Source organism: Durotheca rogersii (assembly GCF_024521655.1).
Source record: "Durotheca rogersii strain YMJ 92031201 chromosome Unknown GGS23scaffold_1, whole genome shotgun sequence".
In the NCBI taxonomy this organism is placed as follows: domain Eukaryota; kingdom Fungi; phylum Ascomycota; class Sordariomycetes; order Xylariales; family Xylariaceae; genus Durotheca; species Durotheca rogersii.
Genome location: NW_026251232.1, coordinates 497206 through 517335, shown reverse-complemented (window position 1 = coordinate 517335; position 20130 = coordinate 497206). Strand labels below are relative to the sequence as shown.

The window sequence follows — 20130 nt, the reverse complement described above, 5'->3', positions numbered from 1 at the left end:
TCGCTTTCGTGATCTGTCCTACCGTAGGTAAGGTAGGCTACCCGGTCGATACGGCCAGCACAGGCATGCCATACATACTGTGCCGTACCAGAGGAGAGGGATTAGCGAGAGGGGGGATCGAGAGCGAGAGACGGGGGGGAGAGGACGTAGTGGGTGGGCGCAGGCCGGTAGGTAGGTAGGTAGGTAGGATTGCATAGGTGAGCGGGAAAGGTTGGAAAAGGAACGGATGGGACAAATTGGAGATATTATGTATGCAATAATCTACCTACCCGTGGCTTATTGATTACCTGGAGACGCTGCCCTCCTACGGCACGTCTAGCGGGCGAGGTTGCTCGATGAATTGAAGGTAGGCTAGGTAGAGTCGCTCTTCTCTCCTTTTGGAGAGGGGGGTTCCCAACCTTCCATGCCATGTCGTCGGATGTCATGGGACGGAGTGTGCGTGTATGTATATGCATGTAGCCCAGCGCAGATGTGGCCGCCGTGATTGTGTACAAATACGTATGTCCACATATGCCCAGCCACGTTCCCGCAGGTATAAAGTACGCAGTATTGACTACTACCGTAAGGCAGGGTACCTTTCCCGGTACATATACCCGTGCGATGGTAAGGTTCGGCTTACTTACATCCACACATTTAGGTATCTGCCTCCTATCGACCTTAGGTACCTCCTACCCTACACATATCCCCCAGTAGACCGGCCAGGTAGGCAGGTAGGCAGGTACCAACCTAAGGCAGGTATTGACGTGCATCGATATAATAATCACCACTGCCCAGCTGGGCATATAATATACATAAGCACCACCCGGTAGCAATATGCATCAGCACACCGGCACCAAGTCCCACTCGATGCATATATGCAAGAGCGTGGTATAAGTATCATAGGTAGGTAGGTTACCAAATGTAGGCACCGCCAGAGGAGGCACGCACCCGTATAGTACACGGGGCTGGTAGGTAGGTAGGTACCTCATGTATAGGAGGCAGGTATATAATGTAAGTAGGCAGGGACCCACATGGGCTGATACTACCCATTTTAGCTATTACGTAGAAGGGAAAATAGAAGGGAGCGACGGTTAAGGAGGGTCCTTCCCGCTCTCCGCGGTCGTGGTCCGGCCAGACAAAAAGGGATTCCAATCGATGGGAAGCGTCACCGGACGGTGGATTGGCGCTAGTCATAGCCTGCACTACGCCAGGTGTGTGCCGCTATTGTTCTGACTTGCGATCATCCCTGGCTCGACCATCTGTGGTCGCTCTCATCCATCATCCATCATCCCGGTCCTACACCTTAACCACACTTGCTGTGACAGAAGTAAGGTTAGGACGACGAAAAGGTATTCTTCATTATATCGGGCACCTGGCATACCGATTGGCATTAGACCTGTCGGCATGATCCTCATCTGGTACCACACGAGGTATACAGGCCATGTACCCGCGGACAGGGGCGGAGGTCTTCAATCCCTCTCCGTTCCACGGGACAGGTAGGTACCTTAGGTACCTAGGGCACGTATTATAGAGGTACCTGTGGTATACCCGTATACGGATGGCAGCTACCTGTGTCCACGCATGCGCGCGTATATATTGCTTACGGTGATTTAGGTACCTATAGTAGGCACGCCGGCCTGCCTGAGGCAGGTATTTAGGTATCCTATGCAGGGTGTGTACGGCCCGGCAGGTACCTACCTTACCTCCTAAGGTAGGGGACCTAGGGTAGCATGTACCTAACCTGAGAGCTACCTACCTACCTACCTACTAATCAGACCTACTAATAACTAATGCATGTCTGTACGCATGTAGGTATAGGAGGTAGGCCGTTCTTCTATTGCTGGCTGGGCTCACGCATTGCATCCTAACCCGGTCTAGCCTCCATGGCCTACGGCCTACCTCACCAACCGTCCCAACCCACCTGGCAAGATGCGACCCTCTTCGTCAACAGCAGACAAGCCAGCTCCCTACCACCGGCACTGACCGCTAATCTCCCAGCCGATCTTGGTGGTTCCGGCATTCCAGGACCAGAGTGTGCGCGCTGCTGTACCAACAGCAGCTCGGCCAGTTGGCGCCAGTGTTTATGTGTGTCGGCGTCTGTGTGTGTGTGGTGTATCGCACACCTCACCACCACCACCTCACCACCGTCACCACCTCGTGTAGTCGGGTAGTGGTGGCAGCAGCCACATGCCTTACATGCATACACGCCCATACCATGTATGTACATCCTGTCGCCGCCACTCCTCCTCACCCCTGCTGCTATTACTACAACTACGCTGCTGCCGCTCTACAGGTACATACACATCGATTGTGCACATACACACACGCTACTACGCCCACAGCATCCCCAGGGACCACCACCACCACCATCACCACCACCATGGCGAATGTACATCCCCCCGTCCCAGTCCGCACATACACACCTACATATACCACGTACGCTAACCTGCTACTACGTAGACCACTGCCGCTACTACATACCTCCTCTCGCTGCCGTTCCTGTTGCTCAGTCCTGACCCTGGTCCCCCGGTCAGTCCTGGGGCTGACCCTGTCTAGGTGACCGCCTTTGTTGTTGTTTGCTGACCTCAATCTGGGGGCCGACTGACGTTTTCTCGCTCTTGGCTGGTCACGGTTTCTAGCCTGTCGATCGTCTCTACGCAGCACAATCCGTCGTGGGAGAACGTTTTGGAACGAGCGGAGCCTTTACCCGCCCCGAGTCGACCCTCTAAACCCTTTATACTCCACTAGAGATCTACAGGTATGAACCCATCTCTTCGTGACGAGCCGTGACGAGCCGTTGGCCTGTCGGCGCGGTGGGGAAGGGGGGGGGGGAGCGGCACCAGAACTTCTACCCCCTTCTAGCTCTGCCTGCGTTGGTCTACGTACTAAACGAACCACACTACACCACAACTTGCGGTCGACAGCTCCCCCCGTCCACCGCTGCTCCATTTTCCACAGACCCAAATCAGAGAATAATCCCGAAATCTCAGCCAGTATGATCTCGGTGGCTGGCTTATGCCATTGCCTAGCGCAACCGCATCGTTCGAATCCGCCCTCGGAGGAGCGCGACCTCTGAACCAAACCGCGCGCCGAGGTGGTATGAGAACGAAAGAAAGAAAGAAAAAGAACGAGTGAGTGGGAGAGGGAAGAAAAAAGTACCTCGACTCACTTGTAGCTTGAGCGCGAGTGTGGATATCTATCCGGTAAGTTTTGCCTGCTTGAACCATGCCTGGCCGGCATCTCATGATTCGCACGCCTCTCCTCCCTCCTCTCTCTCTCTCCCTCTCTCCCTAGCTGCAGGTGTTGGATCGGATATCGTCAATAAGGCTGCTGCGCTCTCAGCTCGTCAAGCTTCTCAACGTTCGAGGATGCCGTGTGGTTATCCCTTGGACAACGACGCCCTACGTAGTCCTACGCATACACACCACACACACACACACACACACATGCATGCATACATACGTACATACGTACACATGCCTACATTAGATCCTCCTCGTCGTGTCCGAGTGTGTACATACTGGCCGCTCCCGCAACTCTCTGGTTCTGGCTAGACAAAAGCAACACGCCACAGGGTGTCTCAGTTCATACTGCCCCCCATCTATGGGTTCTTAACTCCCAATTCCCTGCCAGCAACCAACATGGCCCCCCTGGTGCCTTCTGCACCCCGGCCGCAGTCCCAAAACCATCCCCATGCTTTGTCCCCACCCCTTCTAAGTGTGCCCTGTCTGATGATAAGAACAAGCATGGGAGCTGGGGGTTTCCAGTGCCAAGGAGGACCCAGCAAGAGGAGGATATCGAACGGACACGGCCTTGCTCTGGCGAGCTAGTCTCAGTGTGCGGTCGACCCCAAGACTATTCGGATTGCTTACATCTGCCATCATCGTCACCTCTCCCCTACCATCCCAAGAAAGTCATACTTACCGTATATCGGCCAGCGGCCAAGTGCTGAGCTTACCGCATCTGAAGCAATACCCTAGGGTTGACGCAAGCGGAGGTGGGAACACTGTCCTCGAGAAACCCGTTCTCGCCTGTCCATCTGTGAAGGTTGCCCTCTCGTCGTCCATCCTCCTCTCACGTATCCATCCAAAGAAGCCCATACATACAGATATACAGAACATACATACATACGTGCATACACACACACACACACACATACGTACATACGTACATACTACCTCGCTCACAAGCACCACCCGGTGGCTATTTGCCCGCCTTCAGGCCCCAGTGCTGCTGTAGCGTTGGTACGCGCCGCTTCTTGACCATTCATTTGCAGGGCTTGTATGTAGTCAGGATCTTGACTGGCCCATTACTTGCGTCCTCACCATTGGCCACCTAGAGACCACCCTTTTCTCGCATTAGCACGGGGTTCCTGTTGGGCATTTACAAGAATACCTACGAGACAACTAATATTCATCCACTTAATCCCAGCCGCCACCCTGAGGAAATACTACTCAAAACCTCCTTCACCACTGCCATTTCTACTCGAGCAACCGCTCCTCAGCCGGACCCAGGCCTCTCCCACCGCGATTCTGCGAGGACACCCCGTTGCTCGGGCCAGAGGAACCTTGGAAGGCATTTCTGCGTATATAACTCGGCAACGTCTACCAAACATTCGCCAGACATTCAAGTGTGGATCTCGAATGTCGTTACGACCTATACACTTCGAATACTAGAGGACGGCTTATTGAGACATCCCCCCCCCACCCCCTTCTCCTCTGCGCAGCCGCCTCGATAGCTGGTGTAGTGGCCGGACGAGTCTTCCTCCTCTCCCGCCTCTTCCGCCTCCTCGTCCTCCTCATCACCAGGTACCCGTATTCCGAGAGCCCTCACTAATCTGTCGCCGTGGCGGTCCAAAATCTCATCCATCGCCAGCCCTCTCAGCAGCCCTCAACCCGTGCAGCTGGTATCGGGGGCGTGGGGCCTCACTCGAATCGCCCAAGCAGCACCGGGCAAGCGGACGGCGAATTCGGTGGAGAAAGACCAGAGGGTGTCGAAACGATAACAGAGATCAAGCGGTACCAATTTGCGTCTGGTAGAGGCGGTCAATGTCTGGGTCCTCTGGACCGCCTTCGAGCAGGGGAACCGGATCCGATGTCGCAGAGGGAGCCTGCGTCACGATCTGCTTCACCTCGGATATCCAGGTCTCCTCCGACAGGTACGAACACGTCGCCGAGTTCACACCAGTCGGATTCTCGAAGGGCTGGTAACCAACCTGCCAACAACGGACCATTAGAGAGCGATGGCATTCCCCGAACTAATGGAGACCTAGCGCAGTCGGTACCCCAGAGGGGCTTCGGAGTGCGAAATATTCTGAACCCAGCGGAAGCGCACTCGTCACCGACCGGCACTGCGGCTTCAGTGCCTGGACCGCCCGGTGGCCATTCTCTAAACCCGAGCCCGAATCAGCAAGGCTCTTCCTTCGAGTCGTCGACTCCATCTACACCGCGACCCTTCCTGTTTCAAGGGCATGGGATGACGAGCCAACAGCCGACGAATCCCGCGGCTGGCGGCCACCCTCCGTTGGGGCCGTCGTTGGTGGATCGCGACTCGCCTGCATTGGCCCATTCGCATCTCGGTTTGGGAGCGGCCCGGCGAATCTTGACACCGAGATCTCCTCGAGTCGGTAGCACTGGACACGTCCCGCCGGCTCGGGCTTCGAACGTCTCCCAGCCTCATTATTATCCCTCTGCCCCCCCCGCCTCCAACAGCCGAGGCTTTCCTACTGACCCCCCAGCGCCAGGACAACACGTCCAATCTCCGCACATTAGCGGACCGCAATCTTTGGCACCTCACTTTGGGAGAATTCACCCTCCCGGTGTTGGCCCCCCGACCACCCTAGCTCCACTGACGGCGCTCCCCCCCCTCGATCCCTCTCCCAACCGATCCCGGGTCCATTCAACACTCCGGGGCATGAGTCTCACCATTCACGCGGGAGTTCTGGCAGCCAGCCAAGCCCACATGTCTTCAACTCGACCCCGCCGTACGCGACGACGACTCTCCCGCCCAGCAGCCGAGGGTTTCCCACTTCTGTGCCTATGGGGGATTCGAGGTGGTCGAGCGGATTCGGAGGTGCGATCCAGGGGGGGGCAGGGGTCCGGGGTATGATGGGGGTCGATGGGCACGCGGCGATGAATGTGGGTGGCGAACCGTTGATCGTGCCACTGGATATGTACAACGGGTCGAAGCAGGCAGATGAAAAGCGACAACGAAACGCGGGCGCTTCCGCGCGCTTCCGAGCTCGAAAGAAGGACAAGGAAATCCAGCAGGGGATGAGGATACAAGAGCTGGAGAGTCAGAACCGCGAGCTCCAAAAGCGCCAGCACGAGATAGAGAGCGAGCGGGATCGATACCGCAGCGACCGAGATCGGCTCCGCGATATCGTCTACCGGACTCCCGGAATCAGCGAGCTCGCTTACCAGGGCCCGCCGAGCCCCATCTCCACAAGAAGCGGCGGTTCTTTTCCGGAGAGAAGTCCCCTCGCCCCTAACCCGCCGCCGCCCCCCATGCCCGCGTACGGCGCCGCCGACCCTATAACAGGTGAGAGGGCGACGCGAAGACGTCGTACAGACTCGCAGCTAGAGTATAGCCCGTCCTACGCCGCCGCTCAGACCGGTCTTCCCTCGATCCCTCAACCTACGCACGCCCCTATTTCGCAACCGGGAACTCCTTCGACCGCGGCTCGAAACCCACGATTGCCTCCCTTACGGTTGGATCAGCCTGCTGGGACACCGAGCGCTGGGCCATCTACCACAAGCACGCCGGTACAGAGTTTCACCCCGTATAAGCGAGAACCATACGAGACCGGCTGGGCAACGCGACCCAGCGCGCCGCACGACCCGGGCCAACGTTAAGCACGCAAGCCCTAGCCCCGAACCAGAAGAACAAAAGACCCCCACCTCACCTCACTCGCTACTCTACTTTCGTTTATTGAAGCAAAACATGGTTATACTATATCGCTTTTAATCACTACTACGGGTTTCCCTCGCCTCTGACGAGGTTATACCCGAGGCGCATCATATTATTCTAGCATTGGACACAACGGTCATTAGAGATTACGCATAGCTCGGGCAACCGACATTTCGGGCGGGAAGGAAACCAAAAAGAAAGCTTCATATTGTTGTTGCCGCTTAACATGGTCAAGGTGTTAGGAATGAAGAACAGTTTGCTTTTTTTCAGTCACAGGTCGCGGGTCCCCAGCACCGAACTATGTACCAGATGCCTCCCCCCCCCCGGACGTCTTTCCTTTGTCCCATCTACTCGCGACATTTTTGCTGGGTTTGGATTTGGGGACGTTGCGGTTCACACGCACGCACGCACGCACGCACACATATATACATATCTACATCCCCGAGGGGGGTCCCGGAGTCCGCTGGTTAGGCTTGCTTGGAGTTGCGGCGTCTGTTTTTCATCATGGGTTCTTAATCTTTTTTCTATTATAGGCCATTATTCGATACCAGATTGCGAATTACCAGACTGCAGAAACTCTTTTATATCCATTCTATCCCGGATATCCCGAATACCCCACCGAGTTTGTCTATACAGCTACATACCGAGGAGCAAACACAGAGGAAGGAGAAGCCGTTTCTTTTACGAGATCACACGGGGCTTAGCATTTAGCGGAGTCTAAAATATCGGGCGAAGAGAGAAAGGAGTCGGTGGATTTTAGGCGTATTGCACGAGAGAAACAGCAGATAATGTGCGCGTTGTGTATATGTGCGTGGTGTTTGGATCACTTCCCGTTTTGGGAAAGGGGAGAAGGGGGAGGGGGGAGGGGACGGGGGCCAACAGGATGGGTTAGGATCACATTAAACGGCTACGCCAGAGGGTAAACCTCGAGGTCAGTAAATGGCCCGACGGGAGAATCCCAACAAAGGTGAAACAGAAAATACAATACACAATGTCTTCGCGCTGGTGACAAGCAGCCGTCTATCTGTCTACTCCGGGGTCAGATAGCAACAAGTCACGATCCATAAGCGTCTCAACTCTGGAAGTAAACATGCCATCCGTGCGACCCCGTACGGCCCAAATACCTGCCGTCGAGCGGCCGTTACGACGGCCTCTTGCCTGGTGCGCCAGAGACGCAAGGATGGTTGTCTGCCGGTCATGTCGTAAGTCGATAGATAATAGCACTGTAGCATTTGCTCTTACGCCCTTGGTCTCTCTTCTGAAGTTGCCACGGAGTTCTCCGGCAAAGAACTTGGATGCTTGCAACCTACATCTACTACTACTACTACTACTACTACTACTACTACTACTACTACTGCTGCTGCTGCTGCTACTACTACTACCTACTTCACCTACCTATACATACACACATACGCACACAGACACGCACACACGCTACAACACCATAGAATACGCACACGCACACACATAACACGCATACACACATGCATCTACATGCATCCATACGTACATACGCACATACGCACATACACATACGTGCATTCCAACAGCCTCTCGCACCTTAGACGGACATACCGAGGGCTGGGAGGATCGATCACCGGGGGGGGGGGGGGGGGGCTGACTGGACCCTTCTCGCCCTTGCGTTGGCCAATCCGTCAGAGGATCGGCCTTACCTTGCAGCATACGTCAGCGACGCCGTCGGTAGCGCTGCCGAGAGAGAAACACGCACATTCGGTACCGCGTCATACCCATCTCGTCTGATGCAGGACTGCGGGCGCTGCTTGGTCGCCGTCGGGGCTCCTCGGACGAGCAGAGCTTCTCTAGTGAACTCGCCCGCAGCTCCTCCGCCTCCTTCGTTAGTTAGCGTGCCCCCCCTCCCTCCTCCCCTCCTCCCCTCTCCCCCCCTATTATCGTGTTCGACGCCTAGCGGTGACCAACCCTGCTGCTGTATGTGTGTACGAACGCGCGCGCGCGCGCGCGTAGAAGACGCAGCTAGGACGGCCATCTGTCTCCTCTCAGCCGAGGGGGGGGAGGGGGGGGGGGCGCGGTAGATTCCGGGCTGCCACATGGCAGACCCTCTTTAGGTGCCGCTGTGCGTACAGGAGCCCGGGTTGGGGAGATAGGGGAGGAGGAGGAGGAAGGGGGAGGCTTAGGCCGGTAGGCAACTATATAGGTCCGTAGCACTAATGCGCGATGCGTGTTCCGGTCAGATAGGTTGGCCAGTCCCATCCTTCGCCCGTCCTACGGCCTCTCTGCGCCCTGTGTTCGCGTTCCGGCGTTCGTCGCTTGGCCTGCTCGCTCGCTCTGGCTCTGGCTCTCTCGCCCTCACGTCCGCCCACACAGCCCACTCCCCTCTCGCGCGCTCTCCCTCCCCCTCCTTTCCTAGACAGATTCCCGCCGAGAGCTCGATATCGACATGGCGGCGGGTTGCTACCACACGAAAAAAAAAAGAATCCCCCCCCCCCCCAAAAAAAGTCGGTCTTCCACCACCGTCGTCGGGACCGTACAGCCTACCTATATATTTCTGCAATCCTACCTTTCCATCCAGTCTATCGGACCTACGCGGCCTCCTACCGGCCTACCTGACTTGCCTGCCTGCCTGTCTGCCCGGTTCGTCCCGTATCGATATATCGATCTGACCCCTTCGTCCAGCTGGCGCGGCAAGACGTGCATGCTGCTGCTACGACCCAGTCCTCACCGCAACGGACGACGATAGATAGATAGATAGATGGGCACACCCGGGCGGCGGGCCACCTGGACAGAGCGGCGATCTGCGCCAGGGAAAGAAGAAAAAAAAGAGGCAGGTCGGGCGAATCGGAAGTTGGGGCTCCCGCCCAGCCTGTCACGGCACCTTTACCTACCTTTTCCTGCCCGCCCCCAAAGGAGGGCAGGGCCGTGTACCAGACTTGCGACGGGTCTGGGGGAGCAGGCTTGGCCCGCGGCGCGGTAATCTCGTGCAAGACCAGCCAAGCACCACTCCCGGACCGGGGGGGGGGGGGGGGCGATACGTCGATTCATATATGAATACGGGCAGGCAGGCAGGCAAGGCAGGCAGGCAGGAAGGTGGGCGGGCTCGCGGGCTGGCATACGGTACAGGCGACTGGGATATTACCTAGGTATGTCTGTCAGTCAGCTAGGCGTAGGTCGGTAGGTAGGCGTGGAAGTAGGTATTCTTTCGGCACGCTCGCCTGCTTGGCCCTCTCCGGCCCTCCCACCAGCCAGCCTATCGAGCGTTGTTCTCGTCGATGCTATTATTGCATCGTCCCGGACCCCTCTCTCTATCCTTCTCACTTACGTATGTACGCCCTCGCACACTCACCCACACCCCCTCCTCTCTCTCTCTCTCTCTCTCTCTCTCTCTCTCTTCCCCACGCCGGGGTGACGAGCCGCTGTAGGTGGGTAAATGGTTGGGCTGGGCCGCGCCGCGCGGTTCGACCCCCATCAATTATGTCATACCGTCACTTCACCTCCTCCTCCCGCCGACCTCCCCCCTCGCCTCCCTGCCCCTATTCACACTGTATGTGTCCTATAGGTGTCTCTGCGAAATTGGGGAGGAAGGGATGGGCGACGGAGCTGGAGAGGGTCTTTCTGCTCAATTACCCTAACGAGCGTGATATCAAACTAGAGGGGAGAGGAGCTTCAAGCTTGCTCTGCTTTCCTCGCTATCCGAGACCGCAGCAGCCGGCAACGTCTACCCGCTTTTGGCCGGGGTGCTCTCCTTTGGGTGGGAGGAGTCGGTGTGGAGAGGGAGAGAGAGTGAAGTGAGCGAGTAAGGTTAGATAGGTGAGAGGGGAGAGGGAGAGGGAGAGGCAGAGAGAGCGGAAGAGAGAGCGAGAAAGAGGGGAGATTCGCCCCAGACCCAGACACCCACTTCCTCCCCCTCCTCGTCTCCTCTTCCTCCCCGGTCCCGTGCCCCATTCCACGGAGCCCAATTTAAACGTGATCGATACTTTGAGATAGGTACCTACCTGCTACGATGTCCTCCCCAGGTTCGACGATATTAGATACATGACATAGGTAATAGAAATAAATAAAAACAAAAGGGTCCAAAGACGCCTCCGCGCCCCTCTCCCCCAATCTCCTCCTCTCTTCCGTAATCTCTTCTTTGCATAGGTATTTGCTGGTCTGCTTCATGACGAGATGCGTGATGACCCGGGCGAGAGAGACCGGGGCATCAATCCTCTTCCTCGCTGCTACAGACCGATCTGCCTCCCATCCTTGCCCTTGCCGGCCGGTCGGTACGACGCCAGGGGGTCTCAGCTCTGGGTCGTTAATACGCATGCAGAGACGGCAATGACAGCACGCTATCGGCCTCTCTATCGCTACGGGCTTGGCCGAGTAGTGTTATATAAGGCCGGCGTGTCGCCGCTGGGCAGCTGGGCGAGGCGGGATCGGTCATACCGGCCGCGTAGGGCGCTAGCGACACGACCGACCACGGCAGCACCAACAGCGCCAGCTGCCCGTGATAGCAGCAGCACTGGTAGCTATACTTACGTATTGGTTCACGGCGTGTCCTACCCGCGGTTGGCGACCTGACCGGTGCGTCTCCGCTAGGAGGGATGATGCTAACTTTAATAGTCACCCGGGCCTGGCTGGCGGCGCCTAGCTAGGATAGCCCGGCCTGCCGTCAGGGGCCCCTTGGTAAGGATGGACATGCGGCGTCGAGCCGTCGGTAGGGCTGATTTAAAGTTGATAATGAATCGATCTTAAGCTGTTGCTGCGTCGCCGGGGAGGATAAGCTTACTACGCACGCATACGTACGTCTTGGGAATATGTATGTATGCGCGTGTATAGTATGCAATTCCGCCCCATCCATAGAAGCCTAGTCGACGACAGCGGCTGGGCAAGTCTCTGACCGGGCTGGGCCGGGTCGGGCCGGGTCGGGTCGAGTCCCTGGCGGCGGTATTCCCTGCCACATCACATCCCAATCTCTCCTTTTCCTCTCTCATATACGACTCCTGGAAGTTCCGGCTGCATATGCCTATGCGATTCCAAGTCGAGGCTAGCCAATTCCATGCTGGGGATAGGGTATTACGCGGTGCCCTGCCACCTTAGCGCTATTCCATCTCTTTTTCGCTCTCTCGCTCTCTCTCTTGACCCACGAGCGAGGATCGACGCTAACCCCGTCGTCCCCGGTATTCCGATAGAAGCTCTCGTAGCCAACATCCGAGCAGTTACCCTGTCCCGCGGCGTGGTGTCTTAAGTGAGATTCCTCTCGTCGTGCTGCCGGCTGCCAGGTTGAGAGGGGCGAGTCCAGTCGAGTCCCTCCCGGCCGCTACTACTAGCTAGCAGCTAGCTAGGCAGGCGGGGAGGCAGTCAGCTAGAATCCACTGTGTCGGCATCCAGGCGCCGACAAGACATGCAGCTCAGCGGCACATACAGGCTTTAGCTGTTTTCTCGCTCTCTTTAAAATTCGCTGTAAGCGCCTTAAGCGGGCTTACCGTGGAGCGAGACAAGGTGAAAAGGGGGTATTAGATAGATACGGGGAGAGAGGTAAGGAGGGACATACGAGCAGGCAATAGCGCGAAAAAAAAAAAAAGAATTCTCGTGACCCTTTCCCCCCTATCAAGCGCCAGTACAGCATGCCTAGACGTATCTGATCTAACTTGGATGACTGGATCGTCCGTAATTAATTTACGCCGTCATACCCACGAGAGCTTCATCAATGAACAGCTCGATCTTGCTCAGCTCGCCCCCGGCCTAGCTGAATATGCTATGCCCTGTCGGCGTCGGCGCCAGTCCTGCTTGGCTTTCTCTCTCTCTTGTTCGTCGCTTGCCTGCCGTCGATCTCTAGCAATCACATTCGTCAGCTCTATTGTTGGTGGTCGATACCGCCTCCTCTCGGTGGCGGAGGAGCTGGGTTGGTTGGTGACGAGACTGGTCCGGTAGACTGATAGGCATAGGCGGACCAGCGTCGGCGCTAGTCATCGTCGATCGGATGGCTTGCCTGCACAAGAGCACATCATAATCACACCCACTGCTGGTCCAAATACGAGCGGACGTGTAAGCCAACTAGCCAGTAATGTACGATATGTGTATGTGCGATGTGTGTATGTGTGTATGCCGCCATGTCGAGCGCGCGCGCGCAGCCCCGGAAATCTGGTGCGCCTGGCCATGTCTCATCGGCCCCCCTTATTCCCCTCGAGAGATTCCATGTATCTATGGTGGCATTTCTCTTGAGATGACAGTAGAACCCGGAAATCTCCCTCGTCGGCACTGGTTGGTTTAGAGAACACCGCCAGTCCACCCATCCTATCCAATTTTGTCTACGCGGGACGCCCAACTATTCGCAACCCAACCTCCTCGCTGCTTGGACCAGGCTCAGTTCAGCTCCCGCATGTGGTGGAGGGTAATAGAGAGGACGAAAGGGGGACGAGGACAAGAATCCCGACCCTCCCCTTACTCCGCTGTCTCATCGGTTGTCCTGCGATGAAATGCGGAGAATAAACAAGCCCACTATTTTATTTCATCCCGTCGAGAGCTTTACACGGTACCCACGCGCCTTCTAGATTAAACTGTAGACGAGTACGTCAATTTCGAGGCTAGAAGCCCACCTATCCATCCACCGAACATGTGTGCGGATGTGTATGTATAGTCTGGACACATTGGATGGTACCGATACCGCGGACCTCTCTCTGACCATCTTCATCTATGGATCTACTACTGACGCTCTGACTACATACTTTTAGCTCACTGAGGTTGCCCAAAAGAACGGGAGAAAACCAGCGTGGAATAAAGACAGGTAGGTATGCTTTCCATTTGGTTACCTCGTAACACTCCTTCGCTGTCCCCCCCCTTTCCCATCTCCATCCCATACTTGTCACTCATGCCCCAAGTAAAGAAACTTGCCGATCCTCCATTGTCAGCAAGAGAAGGGGTTCCTTGAGCGTATTTGTGTTAGCGAACCAAATGCTGGTTTCGCTCATCCGTTTTCTTCCCTTCCTGGATTTTCTCATCACCCTATTGCGCGTGATAGTGGAAGCAATTTATCCATCTAGTTCCAACACAGACCAGCTCAGCCGACATATGATAAGAGATCCTACCACGTGGACCAAAGAAAGAAGGGAAAACACAAAAAAAAAGCCAAGCTCCCCTTAAACAGGTATATATGCGTGGACAGGTGTTTCGTGAGACACGCACCCCCTCCCATCCAGGCCCAGGCAACCCTCCGTAAATTCACCTACTGTTGCCATAGGTATCACGTCGTATATATCTAGAAACCTTCAATACTTTTATCGTACAGTCGTCCGTCATCTGAACCCCGAATGCGGATACTGTGACGGCGGTGGCACGTTAGCGTTGAGGCTGCTCACCGGGGGTGGCACTGGGGGCGGCAGTGGTGGTGCTTGCTGTAGCCCATATGGGCTGAAGCTGTCCGCCGACTGCATCAGAGGTGCGATGCTAATGCCGGTGACGGGTACCCCCGGACCCGCCACCCCCGGCCCGGGCCACCCGTGCCATAACGTATCGAAGTCAATCTCGGAGTCGTTACCACTGAGGGGATCAACCCCGGGTACAATGCCCCCTGCCGTCGCGACGCCGCTGTTCAGCGACGCGCTTCCCTCGGGGCTCGGCTGTTGCAGTGTTTGTGACATCATAGAGCGCATCGAGGGGTCCGGCGCCACCGTCGTCATGTTGGCCATCGCCCGGTCCTTGATCATCGATGTGTCGACTACGTACAGGTCTTGCCGGTCAGGTTTCACGCGATGGAAGAAGTGGGAAATCGGGTCGTGCTGGAACGTCTGCAACAACGTGGATACGGTAGGTATTTTGCGGCCAGGTAGAGATATCTTCTTGGCTGTCGAGGACCTCTGAATATTCGCGTTGTGGAAGGTTTCGATAATATACGAAACTCGCTTAGCCTGTGCGTCCCTTTGCCCGCAGTAATTTAATATCGATAACGCGCTGCGGATCGAATTCTCCGCGTCGGGATTGTGGTAAAGCGAGGCGAATTCGTTGCTCAGGATTATGAGCGCTGCCGAGAAGACGAAGTATCTATTCAAGGGAAGCAGCCTACATCAGCTCTTAGTTTTATAAAGTAATTCAGTGCAAGAGAAAAGGGGTGGAGCAGGTGGAGGAGGCTAACATAACGAAGGGATTGCACTGAGGTAGATATGCAGCATTTAATGCGCGGGCTACCAAGATGATGGTTCTTTGCGAGGTTTCGACGCAGGCCTGAGAGAACTTCTCTAATCTTTGGCTGAAATTGTGCGGCTTTCGAGGATTGCCTGACAAGTCGTCACAACCCATCTTGAGGAGGAATAGGAAGAAGGGTCTCGTGAGAAGCAAGACGGAATGACAATGAAGGAGATTAACGTGGAGTATAGCAATCGCTTGTGCCGAGTCGATGGGTTCGTCAACGATCCGTTGACAACGCAAGTCGTGATGCAATTCCCGCTCCCAATGTTCCAGGTGATCGGCGATTTCCTGTGCGACTAGAGTCGAGACTCTTCGTTTCGAGTAGACCTTCTTAAGAGTCGACCCGATCAAAAAGCAGCTTCTGACAGCGGCGTCTAGTGCCACTGAGCTTGTTTCCGTTGACGCGCCGCCGATCACGGTTTCCTCCACTCCCATCATCTTGGGGGATTCTAGCGCATGCTCGGAGCAGTCTTCCTCTGAGATGGCCGTGGGGCGGCCGAGGCACGCCGAAAGGAAGCGGTCGAGGATGAAGAGAGTCCTCCACACATTCCTCCGGGTCTGGCGTTCAGGCTCGCTGAATATCACCATGCTCTCCTCCCTATGTAACCCCAAGGCAAACGCGGATCGTACCGCCATTCCTATTTGCCATAGTTAGAAAATTCAGAAAGGAGAGGGGGGGAGGACGGATGTGGTAGGGGACAACGGAGCATGCTAACCATAGTAAGCATATGCCGCATTTCTCTTAGACACCGATAGCATGTAGAGCGACATTAGAAGAAGTGCCTGGATCGACCAAAAGTCTCCATCCTCAAAACCCGATACCGGGTCATGTATGCTCTTAGCATTCTGGTAGAAAAGCTCAGCACGGCTGATGGGTTCGGAATGCAAATTTTGAACCACGGCCGCGTCGTCAGTTCCCTCCGGCGGGCGGGCGATGACGAGGCCAATGGCGAAAACTAAATTCAACACGCATAACAGCGGTTGGCCAATGCTAAGGGGTTCGTTGTAGCATTCTTCCACCGACTGGAGAAACTCGCTCTTATTGAACACCTCGATGAGTCCCGATGTCTGAAACTTGATGAGAAACCTGGCTGAGTGTCAAACATGAGGGTTTTATACATACGTTCGTAAAGAAAGACTCTACTAGTATATCGGCTGTTTTCTTATCTGGGAGCACCCCGGTCGGCCTCGTATCCCGCGGGAGCAGGATGGTATTTTCGAGTATATTGTGCCTTTGGGGATCGACGGTAAACTCGGACGGGCCAGAGACGCTCTCCACAATCATGCGAATCAGCTGCAAGTATGACAGGCTAGCAGAGTCGCCAACGTATACTAGATTATCCAGAATATATCAGCACGCCGAGCGCTTGTTTCTCAGATGTGTGACATGCCGCTAGCATGTCGCCAATTGTACCGCCTGGTGAAAAGGGGAAAAGGGGGGGAGGGGGGGTATATTCTCACGACACCCCCTGAAGCCCTCCCCGCCCCCGTATAGATATGGCATGGCGAGTATACGTAGTATCGGCTGTTCTGTAGAGGAGGGAGCAAGCGCGCCCGCTATCCACCCGATCACAGCGGAGACGACGCGGTTTGGACTTACGTAGCCTTCCCGTCATGTCCATCAGCATTCTCGGTAGGGATACAAGCTCTGCTTCGTCTGCGGTTCCGCTAGCATTGCTTATCCGAGAGCGGGAATCGAAATCGCGATCAATGCTACTGAGAAAAGTGCGAGACATCCCCATGGGTTTCTTTTGGTCCGACTCGAGTGACTCCGCCTCTGCGAGTCCCATTGCCGGCCTGTCAGCAGGTCTCCACGGCGCAAGGGATGGTGTGGTGTGTGCCGTGGCGATCTGGTTGGATTCGAGAATAGGTTTCAACATGCTTGGCGAACCATCAACATGTCGACGCTTACTCGGCGACCCGAGGGATTCTTGGGATCCGCCTTGTTCCAGGCCGGATGGTGTGTACAGGCACTCCAGGTTCCGCTTGACACATGTGTTACATGGCTTCAACCCATTGCACTACAACGACTCCCACAGTTAGCAAGGTTGGTGACAATAAGTTCTGATGCTCAATGAAACTCTGTAGTGGACTTTCGATATGCTGTCCACGTTTGAGTGGCTACACAATTTTGCTGGTCCTTTGTGAGACGGTAAGCGATCCTCTCGAAACAGACCCGTAGCGTCGGTTGTCGCTGCTCATAGCGTGCGCTACGCAAGTAGGGATGTCTGTCTGTCTAGAGAGAGACGTCCTCGACGATCTACCCCACAAACTACTTCACATACCCGTTGCCGGAAATCTGGGCGACTTCACGTGCGAGATACGACAAAGAATAGGTAAGGGCGGTTGTGATGGAGAGGAGAACGATGCGGGGGGGGGGGGAGGGGGGAATTCGACGATTTGACTGACCTTTTGTTTCCTGCGTTTACAAGAGTCGCAAGCCTGGGCGGTACGTTGCCTCTTGTCAGGATCAACCTTAGGTCGTGTCATGATGGTATGAGCCACAAGGAATCCAGGTCACATCCGCCATCCGACGCTTTCGCCACACGACGGCAGAGCTCAAGTCGGACAGCGGAGAGAAAGCAGAACCAAATGATGACTTCGGGTCGGCGCCGGTCTTATGGGTGCAGAGGCGTCGGTCTCGGATGCGGACAAAATGCCCAGGTCTAGCCCTATCGGAAGACAGACGGGCCCTCAGGTCCAGCGGCGTGGGAATGCGGTTGAACTGGAATGTGAATTGACCCGGCAGTAGTAGCTCGCTCGTCTACCCGGCAGAGGAGGGACAAGCGGCCCACATGCGGCACAGGCAGCGGGAAGGGAGGGGGGGAGTATAGATAGTTGACAAGGCTGTTGTGGATGCGTGGACAGCGGACCCGGTGGAAAAGGGTATAGAACTAGAGTATATAACCGAATATACAAGTCGAAGGGGGGGCGAGGGTGTGTGGGGGGGGGCGCGGGCAGGTAAGGCAGCGACCAAGCAGCTTAGCTAGCTGTAAGAAGCCAGCTCGACGGGACGGGGAGCGCTATAGTGATCTGCCACAGCAGTAGCTGACTAACGCGGGAAGGATGGCGATGATAAAAAAAGAGGCGGGAATGTCAGGAGGATCGCACGCAGAACCGGCCGGACGCGTCGGAAGCGGGAGATTGGCAAAGGAGAGAGCTATCGTGGGGATGTTATGGTAGAGAGAATACAAGGGCCGGCTCGATAGCTTTTTCTCGAGAACGAGCTCAAGGATGGTGGCCGACGCAGAGCCATGCACGCCCACTGGTAGGTGCCCTCTCCTGAGCCGGACATTGGACGGTCTCGGCCCCCTTTGACTTTTCCGGTCATGATTTCGATGAGAGATGGGAGCAGGGCTGGGGGAGGGAGTAGGCCCGTGATTGGGCAGCTGGATCGTAGATCAATCAAGTGAGACTCCGTCAGGCAGTAGGGTGGCGTTCTCGCACCGCCCAAGACGCGGGAGAAGGCTTGTTTTCTGTAGCAATGCCTTGTTGGGTGTGTGGTCTTGGGTATTTTCTTCTTTTTTCTTCTCCTTCCTCTTCCTCGTCTCCCCCCTTCTTCTTCGTCTTCTTCTCCTCCTTCTCGAGATCGTCAGGGGCTGTTGGGGGGGGGGGGCGAGGGGGGCGAAGGGATCTCGACAGATAAAGGAGTGCGGACTTTTTATTATCGACAATACACCACGCGCCCACGCGCGGATATATACACAAATATATACCTCTCTCTATATATCCCGTATGTATATGTATATGTATATATATATATATATATATATTTGTTCCGGACGGGGAGCCCACGTCGAGATCAGTGGGCGGCCGGAAACCGTGCTCTGTCTCTGTCTCTGTCTCTGTCTCTGTCTCTGCTATGGGGTGCCCGGACGGCACGTTGCCAAGCGACTGGTCGTCTCGATATTTGCAGCGGCCATCACTCGCCTGTGGCTTCAATAATGGCACCAGATGCCGTACGTGTTGAGGCGAATCCCACCGGATCTAGCGAACTGACGAATGTGAGATGTGACGAGAGGGCAATATGGATAGGTGTGTGCGTGTTGGTGTGGGCAAGCATGTGAGGTTCGTGGCTGGCCCACGGTGCTCGTCACGCCGGGATATCCAGATTTTTACGGGCTAAGGTCGAGATGCGGTTAGGATGAGATGAGATCCACGATGAGATGAGACGACGATGGCGCACCCATACTTGCCTCGTCACGCCCGGAGGTAGGGGATTCAGCCCGGTCGTCTGCTCAGTACCGCATATTCGGGTACACGATACCGCACGCTCTGCCGATATCCCAGCCGGCGGCCACGTATAAGCAACCTCTCTCCGCAGTCACTTGGAGGTACTGGTGATCAGGGCCAAGTCGCGGCGGGCAGGCCCTTCCACTAGGAACAGCTAACGGCGGAAGCAGGCGCTACGGCCAACCGTCTCCGCCGGATAACGCACCTAAATGCCGCCAGGGACGGGAAGGGCCAGGGGCGAAAAAGAAGCCGGAGGAAGTGGGCTACGTACATGTAGATGGATACCCGCCTGCCTTCTAGAAACCTGCAAAGCCGCGGGGGGTAAGGTACACCGTAGGTAGGTAGGTACCTAAGGTAGTACATGCGCCCGAGCCGTGTGCCATGGAGTACATTAGATACCCTGAGAAGGTACCTACCTGCTACCTATAGGTACCTCAACCTGCCTACCTGTCCGTGCAGGTGCCTCGGTATATGTATGCTAGGGCAGGGCAGGCACTACTCATAGTCTATCCATGATAAGGGGGACGGGCCCTCCCCCCTTATCGACCTAGGTACAAGGCAGGTAGGTAGGTACCTAAGGTAAGGTAGGGTAGGTAGAGTAGGGTAGGTCTATGTATACCTTTATCTTAGAGGTACCTAAGGTAGGTACCCGCAGGCTGGCGAGAGGAGGAGTACATATAGAAGTAGCTACCTAGGTAGGTACCTCTCGGAAGACTATCTAACGCAAAAGGAACTTAATGCGGTGCCAAAGTTCAATGCTACCCAGGTACGTAAACCTGCAGGACGCATGCCTTCCCGAGGATGCCGGTACTCTCGAGTACGTGACGGGTTCCATGCCCACGCCTCGGGTCTAGCCGTCGACGATGTAAC

The 20130-nt window shown here is 55.8% G+C and overlaps 4 protein-coding genes across 4 annotated transcripts; 3 read left to right on the top strand and 1 right to left on the bottom strand.

The window, feature by feature from the left end:
* The first annotated feature begins 5800 nt into the window (after positions 1-5800).
* Positions 5801-6973, top strand: GGS23DRAFT_6030 (uncharacterized protein). The gene has a single exon (XM_051519415.1). It carries the CDS (start codon positions 6018-6020, stop codon positions 6831-6833), a length of 816 nt encoding a protein of 271 aa, XP_051376699.1. The 5' UTR covers positions 5801-6017; the 3' UTR covers positions 6834-6973.
* Positions 6974-8838: 1865 nt separating this feature from the next.
* On the top strand, positions 8839-9655 carry GGS23DRAFT_543489 (uncharacterized protein). Its single transcript, XM_051514849.1, has one exon. The coding sequence runs from the start codon at positions 9075-9077 to the stop codon at positions 9525-9527; it is 453 nt and encodes a 150-aa protein (XP_051376698.1). The 5' UTR covers positions 8839-9074; the 3' UTR covers positions 9528-9655.
* A 254-nt stretch (positions 9656-9909) lies between these two features.
* On the top strand, positions 9910-10934 carry GGS23DRAFT_543486 (uncharacterized protein). The gene is made up of 3 exons (XM_051514848.1): positions 9910-10183; positions 10284-10470; positions 10516-10934. The coding sequence occupies exons 1-3, from the start codon at positions 10134-10136 to the stop codon at positions 10651-10653; spliced, it is 375 nt and encodes a 124-aa protein (XP_051376697.1). The 5' UTR covers positions 9910-10133; the 3' UTR covers positions 10654-10934.
* A 3204-nt stretch (positions 10935-14138) lies between these two features.
* On the bottom strand, positions 14139-17229 carry GGS23DRAFT_601956 (fungal-specific transcription factor domain-containing protein; the record flags this gene model as incomplete). Its single annotated transcript, XM_051519251.1, has 6 exons — positions 14139-14883; positions 14975-15665; positions 15744-16095; positions 16151-16359; positions 16628-17048; positions 17179-17229. 6 exons carry the CDS (start codon positions 17227-17229, stop codon positions 14139-14141), a joined length of 2469 nt encoding a protein of 822 aa, XP_051376696.1.
* Positions 17230-20130: the final 2901 nt, after the last annotated feature.